Raw genomic sequence first — 18860 nt, 5'->3', positions numbered from 1 at the left:
ACTTCAAAATAGTACAAAACAAGGTCTAGGTGCTCAAAGAAGCAACAAGTTAATTATTTCAGTATTTTATAGAAATATTGTGAAGTTTGACAGTACTTGTTGAGATCTTGTGAATTGCATTAAAGACTCCATTGACAGCATAAAAGTAATTTTTACAACAAAGGAAATCATAAATCCAGAATGAAACGTGTCTCTTAAATAGCAGAATCCTGTCTTGAAACTACAGACGATTTTTTTCATAACCCATTTTCTCATGCAATATTTGTTGTTTCTCCAGGCTTACAATGATAATTTGTTGTTATTGCATTGCAAATTAAGGGTTGTCCAACCTTGGTAAGCATTTCTATTGAAACATGCTTCTTTCAAGGGGAGCCATCTGAATATCTAAGCACTTCAGGAGCTGCCACTATCACAGCAACAAATAATAATATTTTAACCTCTTGTTAAATCATGTGCTAGGGTGGGTTTATGGTGTTGTTTATGCAAATTACACTCAGCCCTGAAAGGAAACACTCTGTTGACACGATTAGATTATAATATAGCCACTTAAAAAATTACATATGTGATAAGGAAAGCTTTGTGGAGAAGGAAGCACAATGGTAATGGTAATACCATACATAGTAAAAAATAAATTCAGTAAGAAGCTCCTGATTATTCAAACTGAAGTACAACAGAATTTTATATTTATCAAAGTTGTTACATATTCTTTACTGAACTTTTATAAGACATTGTGAGCATATCAGATACACAGTTCATTAGATTTAGACCTAATTGCTGTAATTGTGCTTTTTTTATCTCTTGTTATCATGGTTAATCACCAAGGCAATGTCCTACAGAACAAGTCACCACTTCCTTGGTCAAAAGGGCATTTAACCCCTTTTTTTGGCCAACCCTTTTGGATTAGTGAACTTACTAAATTTTGTAGGTAGTAACAATATGAGACTTACCTGAAAATGCAAGCAATGACTTATTCCCTGACCAGAAGCAGAACTACAAGAACTTCTCTTCTTAAATTTCCCATGGTATATTCTATATAGAAAAGATTCCTGCAAACATTTAACCAGACCTCTGTCTCCTTACAAAGGTGAATAAAATGAAAATAAGGAAAATCAGCAGAATTACAAAAATATGAGCAGTCTTTGCAAAGAGGGAATTTCACAAATGGCTTGCTAGAGTATTGCATTTTCCTGTATTTACTGCTTGAAAACATTTCTGTGACATCCTTCTGTGCTTTTTTATTCCTTTACTTTGTGGTGGAAAGTAGATTTTTATGGAGTCTTTTAATTTTTTGTCAGATATTTCACACAGATCCATGTCTTTGTAGAGGGAATGCAAAGAAAGAATTCAAACCTTTAATGTTTTCTCCGAAATAAGATTTTACTACTCATAAATTTACTACTCATAAATTTACTGCTCATAAATTTATTACTGCATATGCCTTTCCTATTTCATGTAAAAGGAAGGGAGAGTTTGAGCATTTGGGCTCGACTTCATAGGATTTCCATCGAAATTACTTACACAGGAGTTCTATATGTATAAAACAAAAATAAACACTTTTTTTGCAGTATCTTATCTCCGATACTGTGAAAGATACATTGAGAATATTATTTATTTATTATTATAGTATTTGAATATTCTTATTAAAATGCAAAGAATAATTTAAAGCTGGAGAGTGGGGACTGCTCCTAAAACATTCTCCCTTACAGGTACCATGTATCACAAAGAACTGACACATTGTGATTGTCTTTTACCAGAAATTATTCTCTTTAGCTGTATCCCTGAAGACCAGTGTTTCTTTTACAGAAGCTTTTTTTTTTTTAATGGAATTTCAAATGTAAACATATTTCACTAGTTTATGAGTCACTTTCTCCACTTCCTCTCATCTATCTCTCACTGATTAATTTATGACCTTAAAAGGAGTATTTTTGCTGTTATGTATAATTTCTTTTGATGTATTTTTTCTACTTACCTACATATATAAATAGGAAGAAAAATACTTTTTCTCCTATTCTTATTAAAAATACACTACAACTTCAAAAGCTCAGAGTGAAATTATTTTATGGTTCAAATATGTTTTCTGGCTGAAGGTTTTGACGTGACCTAAAATGTCATATTAATCATTTAATCATCCCCTATGAAACACAGGCTACTTGATTTAACTATTTATCTATTGCCTAAAGGCTGGGTAGTCACAATGTTATCTGCCTTTTATTCTCATTTGTGTTCTCAGTCACTCAGTCCTGTGCTTTCTTTTAATATATAACTTGTGCTTTCTTTTCATATATACACGTTTGTCAATATTGCTGTGTAAGTCCTACAGCACTAATGTAGTTAAAATAATGTGATTTTTAATTCTATAATAATTACTGCGTGTGAAGTATGGGTGATAAGAACAAGAACACAGTTATATACCTGTGGAAACTGGGTAAGTTAGGAAAATTCTGTGAATTTTTATTGCCTTGTTTTTGACATTCAGTGACAACGGTGCTGCCCCTTAGAAATCTATTGGAATAATGGATTTCTGTTAGTGAAGCAAGTTAGAGGATTAGATTCCATTTTAATTCCCACCTGGTATATATCCCTACGTGCTGAGGATAATGGGTTAGGAAAGGTACTGACCTTGACACAGTAAGTTAAAGAAAGTAAAAAACCACAGTTGCCCCAAGAGGAAGGTTTCAGTAGAAGGTGTTACATTTTATTGTCCTTGGTTTCCAGTCGAGTTTTTTCTAATGGAAAAATATGTCACCGTGTTTTGTGTCCACAAAGATATGCATGATATAAAAATGTACCATTACATAAAAATAACATTTTCTTTTTAGGTTTTATATACCTATTTGAACTTTATCTTCTTTGTAGGCCTCGTAGTTGATCAGTTCAGTCAACGCCTGTTCTGGGCTGATTTTGAATTATCTGTTATTGGGAGTGTCCTTTTTGATGGTTCTGACTCAGTTGTGTCTGTGAGTACTAAACAAGGTATGGAAAGATTTTCTATAACCTGATTCCTATTTTCTTTTGTTTGGCTGAAGTTTCACTATTCAGAGAAAGTGTGTAAACCAAAAGCAGTTATTATTAAGTAATATTTATTGGTTTTATTAGACAATACTTCAGGTATTATCTGAAAGAAAATAGGTGTTTAAAGTAAGATAATTTTAGCTTTAAGATAATCTAATAAAATTACTTTCAGGGAACAATGATTCAATGATATATGCCAAACTCCAAGTTTTTAATCTAATCATTAGCTTAGGTATTATGGAATAACATTGTGGTTGATATATAGGCTTGGTCTCACTTGGACTTATGTAGCAACAGGAGAACCTTGACTAAGAAATTAGAGCTGTCTGCATTGAACAGGAGCTGTGGAGTTTTTAGAACAGTTGATCTGAATCAGTTCTGGGAGAAATAATGGGCTTGGCTTTCAGGTCAGCAAATAATCACAGAATTCTCCTAACTGAATGTGAATGAGGAAAGTTCCCTTGGTAAGAAAAGAGGTTCTGGTTAAGCAAACTTTGTTTTTATAGAACTGCATGTTGGTTTTTTCACAATTTGTTAAGCGACAATTTGTGAGTAGAAAAGAGAGAGAACACATTTTAAAAAAGAATATTTGATAGCAGGCTTTTGGGGAGAATTTCTTAGTGGGCAACTGGTGCTGGGGTTTCATCAGGGTGATGTTATATCTAGTGCTCTTGAATTTTTTCACTAATTGTCCAGAATTCACCAGGGTGTTCTGGAATATACTGGGAGAATAATCCCACAATCCAGATTGGGCAGGACCAGATTTAAATTCATCCTATTTTTGTTTCAAAGCATATTCTTCCATAACTTGAAGGTAGTCATCTGAATAAAGATTCTTTGAGTGTCGGAATCTGACAACAACCTCCTCTAGCATTGAACCAAAGGAAATTTGAAGGAGTTTAGAAATTGCTTTGCCATGAGACTAAAAACTTCAACCAATTTAATTAAATAAACATAAAATAATGAATTGGAATTTAGAGATATTTTTATTGAAATAAAATACTGAGTACAAACTACTGATAGCATGAAAGAACGGTAGGAAGAAATAAAGGCTGATAGTTGAAATTAAATAAATACAACTGAAATACAAAACCAGTTTTAGTGTAAATAGAGATAATAGCAGGGACAAAGTATCACAAGGAATGATAGATTCTGTTTCTTTATGGCTCCAAGAAGAGATGGATCTCTGGCAAAGAAGTTTTAATCAGAAGCCATTGCCTTGTTACCTGAGTAAATGTGTGCAATTCCACAGCCAGCTGTGCATAGGAAATAAAGCCATGTGGTCTAATAGGCCCTCATAGCTCTTAAAAATGAGGAATTAGTAGAGTTAACTATTTATTTTGCATTAATTTGCTATAATTATGAATTAAAATACATGTAGTAGAAAAACTAGCATTTCAAATATGTGAAGAAGGAGCTGAAATAGTTTCTTTGATTTAAAGCAAAATTATCTGTTTCTTCCTTGTCACATACTTCTAGTTAAAGTGTTGTACCTGAGTATGTTCTAATTAACAAGCTGCTACTATAGAGTTTCCCCACTTTTCAATAATCACCCAGTTTCTGAGGCTGAATTGTGTGGAAAACTAATAGAAAACTTGAGATTTTAGTTGCTTGCAGTGTGGAAGAGTTCTTTTTAAGCAGATTGGCTTTTTCTAGACAGCCTTTGTGGGTGCAAAACCAGCTGTCTGAATAACAGTAATGTCTTTAGGTGGTAATCGTAGAAATGCAATTGAAGTTATTTTGAAGACAAAGTTATTGATTATTTGAGTATGAATTTTTATTTATTTTCCATTTTTATCCAAGGTTTGCTGCATCCACATAGAATCGACATTTTTGAGGATTACATATATGGAGCAGGTCCTAAAAATGGTGCATTTAGAGTACACAAATTTGGCAGGAGCCTTGTGGAATATCTAAGTGTGGATGTTGATAAAGCAAAAAGTGCCTTGATTTTTCACCGCTACAAACAGATGGACTGTGAGTAAGCATAATTACTGTAAACTCAATATTGAGCACATTCACCTGGGGTGGAGAGAGGGTGGGGGGAAGTAACCAAGTTGTACAAATATAAACCAGAAGCTGATTGCACAAACTGAAAATGGATTTAGTTATATATATTTTTATATAAGTTTGATTTAGATCGTTTGATGCATTTTCACTCATTTGAAAGGACATTGGGCAAATGTGTACACAAATGCCTTTTGTACCTGCAATGTAAATGGGATATAAAAGAATTAGAAGAGGGCTGAATACAAATAGCTCTAGCTAAAAGCAGATGAAATTTTTTTCTCCATATTACCAATACATTTTTTGTTACTGGAGTAAATTCTGTCCTTCTGTGAGTCTTGCACTGCTGTTTGAGTGAGGGTGTTAATGAACTTTAAGCTGTTGACATCCTGGAAACTGGAAGTGTATCAGAATTTTTATATCTGATTATTTATCTTGTTCCAGCTTTAGAACAAAGTTGTAAATTCTAAAAATAAATAAATAAATTAAATCAATATCTTTATTATTTTGTCTTTTTAAACAGTGCCTAATCCATGCTTGGACCTGACTTGTGAATTCATTTGTTTACTCAACCCTTCTGGTGCAACATGTGCTTGTCCAGAAGGAAAATCATTGATGAATGGAACATGCATTGATCAAAGCCTCTTAGGTAGGTATTGAAAACTGCATGAGAACTAGAAAATAAACAGCTGGTCACTTTTTGTCACTGCAAAAGGCTGAGTTGTCTGAGAGTCCAGCTTTGTAACATTGTTCAATATATGTATTACTGAGCTGAAATGGGAAGAAAATATGGAGTAGCAAAATCCCAGATTCAAAAAAACCACCCCTGCTAATATTCATCAAAATAAAAATTGAGCTTTCAGCTGAGGATGATATTTAAAAGTGAGTGTATATACATATTGACCAAAAGAAGTTTGAAAGGCTCTGAAGTGTTTTGGATCCCAAATTAAACGTTAGCCATTTAGGAGCAGAAAAATAACCATAAAGACCATCAAGAAACACCTCTGCTTACACTGCAGCAACAGTCAAAGGGCAGTGAGAGCAACATAGCACATAAATGGCTGTGAAGTAACAGACAAAGAAAGAAAAAAAACAACTGAAATATTTTTATCTAAAATTTTATCTTTTGGTAACATCTATAATGACTAATATCAAGTCACAGTAAACCAGACTTCATGGGAAAAGAGCTTCTAAGTTCTTGCTGTGGGGAAAATATTCTTTTTTATAGAAGAGTATTAAGTACTTTAAAACTGTTTTCACCCTAATTTAGGCTGAACCTAAGGTGGTCAGACTGCTGGAATGAATTCTTAGCCAGCTTGAACTTTAAAATGTTCTAGAAGTCACAGGATAGTATTTCTTATGTGTATCATACATATTAGGATGTTTTTCTGATGTCTAATTTCAGGCTCAGAAGTGTAAGTGGTAGATATTTGGGCGAGATCCTCAGTACTTAAAGTGCTTAATTTAGCAATTAAATTAATTTACCTGAAATGTCATAATGGTGTGGAGAAAATCTCACCAATCTATACTGCCTACTCTTCAAATATTGAATTAACAGAACTGTGTTTTAGTAGTTTTTGATGTGGTGTTAGTAAAGCTCCCAACTCCCTCCCTGTCTCTCCAAGTGTCTCGTCAAGATTTTATGCTGATACAGCACCACCAAAAAAATTATTTCAAATTACCCATAGTTACTATTCAAGTGTTGAAGAATGGGCAAATAAAAGAATATTGTTTTTCACTGCTAAATTACTGTAATTTGAGCCCATAATTTCAGCAATGCTACAGTTTTACTAATGAGGCAAAGGATTAAGCCATGGTAATGCTTTCAGGAAGGTGTGTTTTTTATTTGAGAACGAAGTGAAGAGGCTTTTAAATTACTTCACTGCTGTTTATAAATTTTTATGGATAGGCAGAAAATGCCTAGAGAAGCATTTTTAATATATTGATAATTTTCGGTACCTTCCCACAGCTGCAATATCTGTTATGACTTTTTAAAGGGCTGCTGAATAAGTGTTTCTTAGGTTTTTTTGTTTACAATTATATTTCAGGTAATGTCTACCATAGGCTTTTTTGTACATTTTTTCCCAGCATGTTATTTTTGTAATATAGATTGCAGGTTTTGTAGCCTCACAGATTATAAATTATGAATTGAAAAAACCTCTGTGTCATAGCAATCAAACAAGTGTATGTTTTTGCACTATGTAAATTTTTTTTTGAAAGTATTCAGTGGATGTTAAACAGCTGTATCATGCTGACACTCCACTTAGGCTTCCAAGGGTCAGCAGAGATTCCTGGAAAGATCAGAGTTGACTTCAAGATCAGCATCTTGAATTAATGCAGGTTTATAATTAAAAGCTGATTTACAGTCCACTTGCCATTAATAGGTCGCTAATAGCCTACAAACAAAAGACAAGTCAATTTATAAACCAGGTTCTTTTACTTTAGGTACTTATACAGTATGGAATAAAAAATTATGAGCTGTAGTATTTTGTTCATTTTCTGATGGAGATCTAGAAAACATATATGAAATATTCCACAAACATTTGCCTTATTTAAATCTACCATTATATTGTCTTTGTTGTCTCAGAGCATTTTTGGCACAGTTATGGATGTCAGTAAGTCAAACCAGAAATTCCTGCTTTACTTGGCTGTATATTGCAGAAGAGTGACTTAGAAATCCAAAGGGAGGTCATGTAGTCATATTTGTTTGTTGGTCTGCATTAAAATCCTGATTGCAAGTCAGTCAAAATATTTCTGTTGATTTTGGTGGTCTTCTGGTTTGTCCCTAAGAGAACAAAATCCCAAAGGATTTTAATTTGAGATGTATCTGTAAAACACTTTTTCGCTGATGTATTCTTTTGGTATTGCTACTAGTTTGATCACATTGCAATAGATGTGTAGTAGATAGGTTACAGTGATTTATATACATTATATCTTATGTGTTCAGCAATAAATTACCACTCATTTACAGATCTGAAAACTCGTTTTTTTGATTTCCTGTGGTGGATGTCATTCATACAGCAATAGAAGGGAAAGGTTCTGATTGTTTTGTACTTGCACAGTGGCTATTTCATGTTATGTAAGAAGTTTCTTACTTTCAAAAATTAGTACTAGTTGTGGATGTCAAGAACTAATGTGACTGAATTGTACTTTCTGAATAATACGTAATTGACAGCGTCAAAATGTCACAACCATCTCTGCTTCCCATCCATCTTAGATAGTGTCCCCAGGAGAGCTTGTGGCTGGAGATTCTGTTTTGGCAATACATATTTCACTATCCTTGTGGAAAATGCCTTCCAGCAAATAATGATCATTGTCAACATTTTGTATGTCATTCTTCTTTTTGGTAGGTTTTAGCATTATTATTGTACACATGCATTTGTACAATTTCTCCTCAGTCTGCCTACTGTAAAGGTTGGTGACTGCAAGGTAATCTCAGTCTTGATCTGTTTCTTACGGCTATATCCCAAAAACCGGGTTGTTGTTTGTTTCTTTGTTTGTTTGTTTTTTAATAGAAGAAAATTAGCTGTCCTAAAATTCTGCATGATATTACTACTAGCTTGACCCATTGAGATCATTTTACTTCATAAGGCCTATGTGAGGAATACTAAATATTGAATACCCAGTGGCTTTCTTTAAGACTGAATCCAGATTGCCTCAGACAGCTGTTTCACCAGCGTCTCACGCAACCCAGGAGAAACAGCTTTTGGGTTTGATTTGGGGTTTTCAAGTTGGAGTTGCATCATTCAGAATGTTGTAGTAACAAAATCAAAACAAGTTCCTGTGTGTTCTTAGATAAGCTTCCATCTCATTTCTCCCTAGATGATAATGACTGACAGAGTATAGTGTTTTTTGAGGGTTATTGACTACAGCAGGCCCGACTTTCAGTTTAGAACTGAAAACTACCCTTTAGTTTTCCAGTGGGCAGAATACAACTTCATTTTCCTAAAAGAGGCCTTTGGATTAGCATCCATTAGGTTTTTTGTATCTAATTGTCTGTAGCACAATGAAGCTAAAAATGTACCAAGAGGATGAGAACGGAGAGACTTGCACTGGAGGAAGAGTGTGTAAAGAGTTCCCTGATCTGGAGCTTCACGTTTATCACTTTCTTGTTAAGAGGGAATATTTCTACTCTCTTCGCTGAATGAAAAGCCTGAGGAAAAATTACAGAAACTCGTATGTGGTGTTGCTTCTGAACAGGGATGAAACATTTAATTCATCACGTTGTTTCCTTCTGCACGCTTCTGTGGGGACTTGCCCACTGCACATGTGGATTTCAGGCAGAGCAAGTGCTTTGGCTGGGGATGGAGAGATTAATCCCTATGGACCTTCTTTTTCACCCAGTGTCTGCCTCAGGGAGCAAAAGCTATGGCAGTTCAATCCATGCTATCTTTTTGGGGTTTGTCCTGCTTTCAGCCTTCCTAGGTATCAAATAGAACCAGGGTCACCCAGAAGTCTGCTCCTGATTTGGAAAAAAAAACCTCTTTACAGCGTATCTCCTGTGTTTACAAAGGGGTTAGTGTTGGGATTGGTGTTTCCCAGAACAGAAGAAAATGGGCATCAGTTATTTTTTTCTTACTCTACATCCTTTTCTTAGACCTTCTCTTCCTTCTAAAATTGTAAAGCAAATATTTTTAAAAGGAAAAAAAAATGGGAAGGGAAAACAGAGTAGCATCTCTCTTACAGCATTCAGACAAAGTTTGGGGATAACAGTGTTCTGGTACATTTAAACATATGGAAAATTGGCAGGTAGTACGACTTTCTTTAAGGACATGAATATTTATAAAACCTTACCATAATATTAGAACTCTGCACTCTGTCTTTAGTAGGTACATTCATCTCTATAAAGGATGAGCTACACCTTTGTCCAAAGGGTCGGCAAGACCAAATTTTCTGCCCCATGAGATGAGTATTTTCCTTTGTGGGGAGGGAAACTGTTCTTGTCCCAAAGCATGTAGGTCATGAACATTGTGCTCTGTAGCATCATCTCTCCATTGAACTTGTCTAATCCAGAAATTGGTGGATATTTCAAAAGGGAGAAAATAGCAAAAAGTAAGATGCATTTTTCTCAGAAAAGAGAGGGTTGTTATAGAAATGTCAAAAAAAATGTGTGTGTCTATATATTTGGGGGAGAGGGATGGAATATCAAAAAATTGAATGAGTGAAAATACCAGTAGAGTTCACGAGGATTTGATTTGCTATTGTATCAGTATTTCTTCTGTGTAAGATTTTCCTTTTACTTTCAGGAAAAGAAAAGAGTCAGAGATGGAGCAGATAAACCAAAGTCCATTAAAAAAACATAAGAAAACTTGCAAATTAAAATTATTTGATTCTTTATTAGCAGTATATTAAGACTGAAATGGGCAAATCAAGGCGAAAGGAGACTAAATAACTGGATTAGGAGAGAATATATAAAATTAGATGACCATAATCCTTTCCTTTCTTTCATGTTAGAGGTGCAGTAACTAAACTAGGGGTTGTGTAACAAGTGAAATGATTTACTTCTGACAGTTCAGAAGTGAAAAGAGCAGCTGGGAGGTCTTTGAGTCCAAGTTCCAGCAAGCACAGAGCAGCACAGAATTGACTCCAGACAGAAACTTTTCTGATTTTAACTTTTTTTTTTTTCCTTAAATCTTGTTCCAAGAGAGTGTACATGCTAGAGCTGTTCTTAGCTCATCTTTCAGAGGTCTTTATTCAGTAATTCAAAATAACCGTATTCAGCTTTATAGACCAATTCTTCTGTTTCTCTCCTGTATTCTTTTTCTTTCTGTCTTCTCCTATGGGACTATTCTGCTCTTGTCTCCCACAAAAAAGCATCTGATCTCCTTTTGTATTCAGTTGATGTGAATCTGCAAGCATAATTTGTTTCTTGTATTTACTTTCAGACAACAAAGCAGCAGCATTAAAACCCCTATATTGTTAAAGTCTAATGTAGTATTTTACAACTGGCTTATCCATTGCATCTTTCAATCCTATTTCTTGGTTTATTTAAAGTCCAAAATTGTTGAAGTAACTTTTCTCTGTTTCATTTTAGATATGTATTGGAACTCTTGAATTTAAAATGTTTCATAGAGAACAAAATCAGTAGTAATTGTAATTTTTTTTTTCAGATTTTATGTCTCAATTCTGTGGAATTGCTCTAGAAGAGCATGTTTGTAATGCACTATCAGAAAGGTTCATAAAAATGAGCAGTTGTCTGTACTTCACTGTTATTTATTCTGTTTTTACCAAGTTCTGCTCCGTAAACTCATGACTAATGATAAGTAAAACAGATAAGATAAGCAAAACAAAAATAGACCTTCTCTCCGATAAGATATGCTACATTATCCATTCAAACAACTTGTATAATGAGTAACCAAAGAACGGTTCATGGAACATCAAAGGATTTAATGAACCACCCAAATAAATAAAACACTGAAGCATCCTCAAACTCCCAAATACAAAGTAGCTTTGTTACAGCAGGTGTATCCAGGGTGGATAGCAAAAAATTAAGTGCAAACAGAATTTCATATTTTTATTGTAAACGCGTACCATGAAGTAATGATGTGCCAGGCAGTCCACCACAGTAACTTTTAGATTTGCTATCTAGTTTCAGCTTAGTTTGAGAAAGGTACAATTACCTGAAAGATGAGAGTTTCCAGAAGTTCTGTTTAAATAGATTTGATCCCATGATACATGTCTGCACCATCTCAGCACTGGTTGTGAAAGGAGGCAGCAGACCCTGCAGAGGAGGGGTGTACACAGGCAGGAAAGAGAGAGTTGGGTGCATTCAAAGAAAGGGCTCTGCTTAAGCACAGGTATATTACTGGGCTCTGCAGAATCTGTGCTGGAGAGAACTGTTCAGGTAGAGGATGTGTGACATTCCTAAATTCTGCACTTTTGCAACACAATGTGTTTGAACATCAAAGGAGTTGCTGTGCCTGTGTCACCTCAGTCAGTGTTAAACCTCAACAGGTATGGAACAAATGGGAACCTTGACTCTGACTCATCAGTTGTTTGATGAAACCAGATGAACTCAGCAAAAACCAGCAGCTGGTGGATCTGTTACTGGGGAGTTTTCAGTGCTTGTGATATCCCTCTTGTTTAAAGCCATGTAGGCTAAAATACTGGATTAGTTAGGAAGTAGTCTGGCTGCTATTTGAGAAATGACAGGTTTCATTGCTGCAAACATGTTTTGGGTTGGAAAGGTGCTTGTCTCTTTCTTTAGAATTACAGGTATTTGGATGTTTGAGCATTATATGCTAGTCTATAATTAATTTCTTATTGGTATCATTGAATAATTTTATATCCTGTTCACTGAAGTGAATAGAGGTTTACTTTTCAACGTGTTTCCAAGAGAGGCACAACTCTAATTACAAAACAGCTTTATAGGAAGATGGAATCTGGGCTAATCAGAATTTGTGTCACCTCTAAGATGTGCCATCAGCAGTCAGTGAATGCAGAGCAGCAGGCAGTACCACTTCTCAGGGATTTTACAGTCTGAGCAGACGAGAAAAAGAATTTATCAGGAAATATGATTTAGGAGCAACAAGTTCATATGCAAACATCAATTTTTGAGGATGATTTAAAAGCTGATTAATTTCCTTTTTAAATATTTTGGATAAAGCTTAGTTAAGAAGGCTGTTAGTTAATAGAGAGAGTGGAAGAGAGATCCAAAAACAACTAATAGAAAAAGGCTGAGGTCACCAGAAGATGACTGGGAAGTTTCCTGAGGTCTCCCAGATGAAACCATCATTCAATTTTCTAGTTCTTAAACTAACTAGGAATTATAGTTTCAAAAAGAATTCCTACTATCATTAGTAACTTAGATCCTAGAGTGGTCGACTTCCCTGTGACATCATTTGGGTGTGCCATGCACAGGCCCCCAAATCAGTAAGGGTGCAAGCTCCCACCAACTCTGCAGCTCCTGACAGCCTCTCTGAAACTTAAGATCTCCTAAGTGTGTTTTTTTTCCAGCACTGTGGAAACAGAACTGATAGTTTACTTTCTCAATTTTGTAAAGTGATATTTCCCCCTCCCCCCCACTGACAGAGATCTCTAGCTCTGTTTGAGAGACAGGGTTCTGTTTTGCCAGTTCCATGAAATGGGGTTGTGGAACCACTCTGTGTGTGCTCTTGCTGCAGATGGCACCTGTAAATTAACCTGTGAGAATGGAGGAAAGTGCATTATAAACGAGAAGGGGGATCCCCGATGTCACTGCTGGCCAAGTTACTCTGGTGAAAGGTGTGAAACAAACCATTGCTACAACTACTGCCAGAATGGAGGAACCTGTGGAGCCTCTCTCCTTGGTAAATATTTCTGAACAGCTCTATATTACTATTATAGCTGCCTTAAATGTTTGGATTTATTCCCTTCTTGTGATATTTTTCTCTTTGTAACTTATTTGCTTTGTTTGTACTTAAATGGTGTGCAAAACATCAGAACATGTCGTACATATTTATACTTTATAATCAATAGTGCTTTTCAGTGAATTAAACTGAATCCCAGAAAAGGGAGCGTATAAATATAAATTGTGTTCAATATAAAGACTCAGGTGTTGAGGTGGACAAATGGATTGTAAAGCATAAGGTCCAGTCAAAGTACACCTGGAACAAGCCCATACAACTTGTTCTCTCTTTGTCTCAGTTCTCCCTCTAAATTTTTATGTGCATACACAGAATTTGCTTAAATTTGGTGACCTCAGTGTTTTGCCTTTGTCTTCCTGGAGATCACCAAACAGGAATTTTAGTCATCTAATTCTCAGGAAGACTTGGTTGATGAGAACTCAGATCCTTCATTTTCCTGAAGGAATTTGAAATTATCTCTCTTATCTTCAGGGAAACAATCCTGTTAAAAAGTGGTGATTTGACAGTTGATCTCTGTCCCTAACACATAAGCTTTTGTAACTTGCAATTAGTGTTTGGGCTAGAGAGGGAAAGTGTGATAAAAAGTACTCCTAGCAATTCTGTGAGAAGGGAGAAGTAGAATTCTATTTTCTGCTTCAAGGAATAATTAAATATTTGATTCAAAGTAGAACAGCTGGAGAAGAGTTTGCTGTCTAGTCCCTTCTTCTCCTCAGAAGCTATTAGCTGCTGAAGATATGAATAATTTTCTCCTGTGATGAAGAGACCAACACCCTGATCTCTGAAAGAAAAGTACAAGCACCTGATCCTGAGAAGTTCGTGACTGTTCAGCACAGAGAAGGCTCTCTGAAATGCAAAATTATGTATCTGAGTCTCTGTGGCAGAGACTTCGATCATGTTTTCCTCAGCACTTCTTACTAATTAACTCTAGCATATGTAGTTTAGTAATTTAGCCTCACTTCGTGGCTTCTGTGGAGCCTCCTCTTATTGACTGAGGTGTGGTGGCAAAATTCCAGGTGAATGCAAATCTAGTAATCTTTTCTTTCAGTTCTGAGTAGTTGAGGGTTAATAATGTCGTTCATAGTTATATCCATAATAATGACTAAATATTAGAAAATGAGAATTAGTTGTGCTGGAAGTTGATTAATTATACTTTAAACTGCTTCTAACAGCTGATGGAACTGACACAAATGATAACTGGTGATTTTTATCAATGTAGTGAGATCAATACTTGCTAAGTGAGGACACGCAGGTGAATGGAAGTAAGTTGTGGGTGATTTAAATGACATGCAGAACTTCCTCCTCATCTGAAGAGAGGATGTTTATTCCCACATCTTTACATATCTGCCATTTAATTGATTCTTTTGTGGGGTTAAAAGGCTTAATAAAATTAATAACTTGGCTCCTAGAACTCAGCTCCATTTTGAGTCCTGCAGAGCTCCCAGGGCTTTATTTAATCCTTTTCTTTTGGCAGTAACTATAGGGCTTGCTCACCTCCAGCAGTTTGTTTTCCCTTTCCCAGGCAGCAACATTTGCTGTGCTCACACAGCTATGCTATTGCATGGGTATTTTTAATTTATATTTTCCTGCTAAATCCAGCTTCTGAAATCTCCCAGCCTTGCTGAAATAATTATTGCAGTAGGTTTTGTCACCAGTGGGTAAAGGTGGGATATGAGCAGGTTCCACAATATACTTCTGCTAAATTTTTCGCCATGGCCCAGCTACTGCAGCAGGCCTGGGGATGCAGCATCAGCCTGGTGCTTTGTGTCCCAAATGGAATGCTGTGCCTGCAATAAAATGCATCAGGAGAGCCAGCATGGACATCACCACAGTCCACATTTCATTGTTCAATTGCCTGATTTGGGGGAATCTGAACCTCTAACAGCAGCTAATGTTTATTGAACCACACATGACCAAAGAGTGCCTTTATGAGCTGAGACCAACACAGAGCTGGTTCTAATGACTCTGGGCATGCCTGCTGATAGGAGTGTTCTTCTGCAGTGCTCTGTCCCCTTAACAGTTTCATCAAATTTTTAAGAATCATATTTCAAGTTAACCAGGTGTCTTATCTGCCATTTCCAATTCATGAGGGTAGCCATGCCTTGAAGGCCCGCACCATAACTTTCCCGTGCTGGAAATGTGGAAAAGAGACCGTATATCTTTCCAAATGACTGCCACCATCTAGTATTCCTGATAATTTCCAAGAAATTTTCAAGTTGCTCTGCATCTCATCTTCCTTGCATGCCTAGCCCCTGGACGCTGTAAATATTCTATTAAGAAGAAATCTTTATTTCTTATCAGACTGTATTTCTTATCTACATCAGGCCATAAATCATGTGTTACGGAAACAAACTAGCATGCCAGAGAGATGTCCCTTTATCCTAGTTAATTCTAATCCATGATATACTAAGGCCATTGTGTATCTTACAGAGGGAAGCTAAACTGGACTCCCCAAAAGCATTAGAAACTGTAATTAAGTCAACAAAGCTTAATTCCTCAAGTGTTTTTGCAAGAACCAGTTCCTCTTTCCAGTCGAATACACACTTCAGTCCTTCAGTCCTTGTGTTCAGTGAGCACACGTGTAGCTGCACGAGACATTTGCAGTTGGACTGAGTGTGAAATCCAGACCAGAACAACGTTTCTTCTCCTTGTCTCAGCCTTCAAGGCAGAGTTGATCTACTATGTCAAGTTCATATGAGAGTAATTAGCCTATATGTTGCTTTATTCTTGCACGTTCCTACATGTAGAAATAAAAACATTCTTTATTACCAGGAATTGCTCAATTTTTCCTTAATGGTTTTGAGCTTCAGCATTTTATTGTATCTAGATTTGAAATATTTTGTCGTACCAGGCTGACCTGTCATCTAGCAAAGGAATAATAGAATCATTAAGTTTGCAAAAGACCTCTAAGATCATGTGCAACCCTTAACCCAACAGTGCCAGGTCCACAACAAAACCATGTCCCCAGGCGACACATCTACACGTCTTTTAAATCCCCGTGTTCCAGTAGCTACATTGCAAACTGGTTTTGTTAAAGAATTCCCTCACATTTCTGTGAAGTATAAAATTACTATTTTAAAATAAAGTCAGCTCAATATCATTTTACCTTGTTCTGCTGTGCTATTGCTGCCTGTGCATTCTTCCTCCTGTACAATGGTGCTCACAAACAGTTCCTCAAAAAGTAGCACTTATACTTCTGATCCATTATACAACTGACTCATCAAACTGACCTGCTAAAATCAAGTTTCATATATTTTCCTAATTTTATATTTTTTATGCCTTTTTTTTTTGTTCAAAACTGTAAAGACTTTTCCTCTGAAAGTTGCAGAAACCATAGGTGTGTGAGTGACAATCCAAACTCATCTGCAAAATATAAATGACTAGTGATTACTTCTTTCTTAGAGACTTTGATTGCCCTTGTCAATTTTTGCATATTATACAACTCAGACAGCTTTGAATCGATCTCACAAGTGTCATTTTACACACATTCCCTTTGGAAAGCTTAAGGACTATCAGTCATTCCAGCTTCATGAAGTGGTGCTTCTGCAAGGTCCCCACAGCTGGAGGCTTCCCTGAGAGTCAGGGAATTTCCTTTGGATTCTGGCTCAAAAACTGAGGAAGGAAGAAAGAACCTGAGAACAAACTTTGCATCATATTCTGATGCAAATAAATTAGTGCAGCATATAAAATACTCTTCTGGTGAATGTGTGTGTTCTAGTGAATGTGTAAATCCTCTTCTCTTTCACCACCTAATACAGAACAGTAATGTGATAACTAATTAAGTAAATTGCAGAGTATTACTAATTTTTTAAAACATGGTTGTGCTAAATCTTTGCTGGATGTGTTAAGTTGTAGAACCTCATTATCTGCACACAAATGTTAATTTGTTAAACAAATCCCACTGGCAATTCAGGGATTATTCACTGTTGGCTTACTTACTGCTAAGCCTTTTGGCAAATTCCTATGTGAACGTTATATAGCTGGAGATTGGAGCAGCTTTAATTAAAATTTATAAGTTTACAACAGTTGTATTGAACTACAATAATTGAACAAAGAAAATGTCATCAGTTAATTAAAAGTACACATCTGAGACATGTAATTAAAAGTTTGGGCATAATAATGAACACTTTCCAGTAAGCCAAATTAATGTGAATTTGGAACAAAAATGGAAATCTTACCATAAAAATGCACTTTCTTTCTCCTTATAGTTTAAAGTAAAAATATTGACAGAACGGTTTACTGAATGTCTCAAACACATTAACTAGGTTAGCTAGTTCACAAAACCAGATAAATCCATTTGTATTATACTTACGTTACAAAAGAGTGTCTAATCATATAAGAGCATTATTTTTGTATAAAAATGACTGGAAAAATGTGTTTCCTTTAAACAGAAATATTCTCAAAAAATCATTATATATAAAGTAGATAGTATTATTTTGTATTATATTTTATAAGCAAAGCAAGGTGATTTGGTGCACACTGAAAACAGTCAGTGAAGAACCTGTTTACTTTGCTAATGTAACATCAGTGCCAGTCTCTGAGGGTGTTCCTACATGATGTTGTCAGCAGGACAGGGACTGTGGGGAGGGATGAGATGGTATTTCACTGGATGTTGAGACTCTGCTCTGGCACAGGGTCTCAACAGAACCACCACCACCAGCCTTGGTAAAAACAGCCTTTGAGAGGACTCTTAATATATTTAGAAATTGTTTTTTTCTCCCTTTTTTTTCCCCACAACACAGAGAGACTGTATATCTGTTGGGATAGATCCCAATCAGCTCACCTACTAATTACATTTAATAATACAGCTTCTCTCTACTGCTATTGTCTCAGTAAAGTTAATTATGGTTCATCAGCCACACAGAAATGAATTATTCTGATTCCCACAGACTTCTGATAAGGACTCCAAAAGACAAGATATTGCTTACAGAAAGCTCATGTAGTGCCACCTTGTTTTCTTTAACAGTGACAGCAAGTTAAATACTGAAACTAAATGTGCGCATTCACCTAAAACACACATTGCATGTAGTGAATTTACCATTGAATGGAAGAAATAAATAATGTAAATTTTGATACAGACATTAATCTGAATCTCATTTTTTGAAAGTTGCAGAAAGCTACAAAAATAGGGCTATTGACCTAGTTTTTAATTATTTTTTAATTGCAAAGCACCTTTATGTGATTATACAAAATATATAATCTTTATATATTGTTTAGGCAATAGCACGAATGAAAGTTGATCTCCCTAGAATTATAATCCTTGCAAAATAAGTGTAAATATGGCTTTAAGATATCTGAGTGGATTCCCAAAAGAAATCACCCAGATACTACAGGAACAGTGACCCAAGGTATTTATTGGCAATTTTTGAAGATTATGTAAGAAGTTATTATATAGGCAATTGTTATTATATAGCAAACTAAACTGACAAACCAGAAGTAACTACAACATCTGTAATCAAAGCCTAATTGAACATTGTGTGATTTAGATCCCTAATTTTT

At 35.6% G+C, this 18860-nt stretch overlaps 1 protein-coding gene across 8 annotated transcripts in view; it reads left to right on the top strand.

The window, feature by feature from the left end:
* The window catches only part of LRP1B (LDL receptor related protein 1B), a 669756-nt gene that overhangs the window by 617901 nt on the left and 32995 nt on the right, over positions 1–18860 (top strand). For 7 of the 8 annotated variants that reach the window (XR_005565475.1, XM_027748979.2, XM_027748987.2 and 4 more), the window contains 4 exons: positions 2857–2973; positions 4816–4989; positions 5543–5668; positions 13143–13307. Coding sequence is in view for 7 of the 8 variants with exons in the window: in XM_027748979.2 (XP_027604780.2) it covers positions 2857–2973; positions 4816–4989; positions 5543–5668; positions 13143–13307 (582 nt within the window). In the remaining variant the exon portion in view is untranslated. Of the gene's footprint in view, positions 1–2856; positions 2974–4815; positions 4994–5542; positions 5669–13142; positions 13308–18860 lie in introns of those variants that run through there. The other variant, XM_039386370.1, reaches the window with a different exon arrangement.

Source organism: Pipra filicauda, unplaced genomic scaffold (genome assembly GCF_003945595.2).
Source record: "Pipra filicauda isolate LSUMZ 115617 unplaced genomic scaffold, ASM394559v2 scaffold47_size6085603_pilon, whole genome shotgun sequence".
Taxonomy (NCBI): Eukaryota; Metazoa; Chordata; class Aves; order Passeriformes; family Pipridae; genus Pipra; species Pipra filicauda.
Note: the sequence above shows the minus strand (reverse complement) of the source record. Positions and strands in the feature narration are given on the sequence as shown.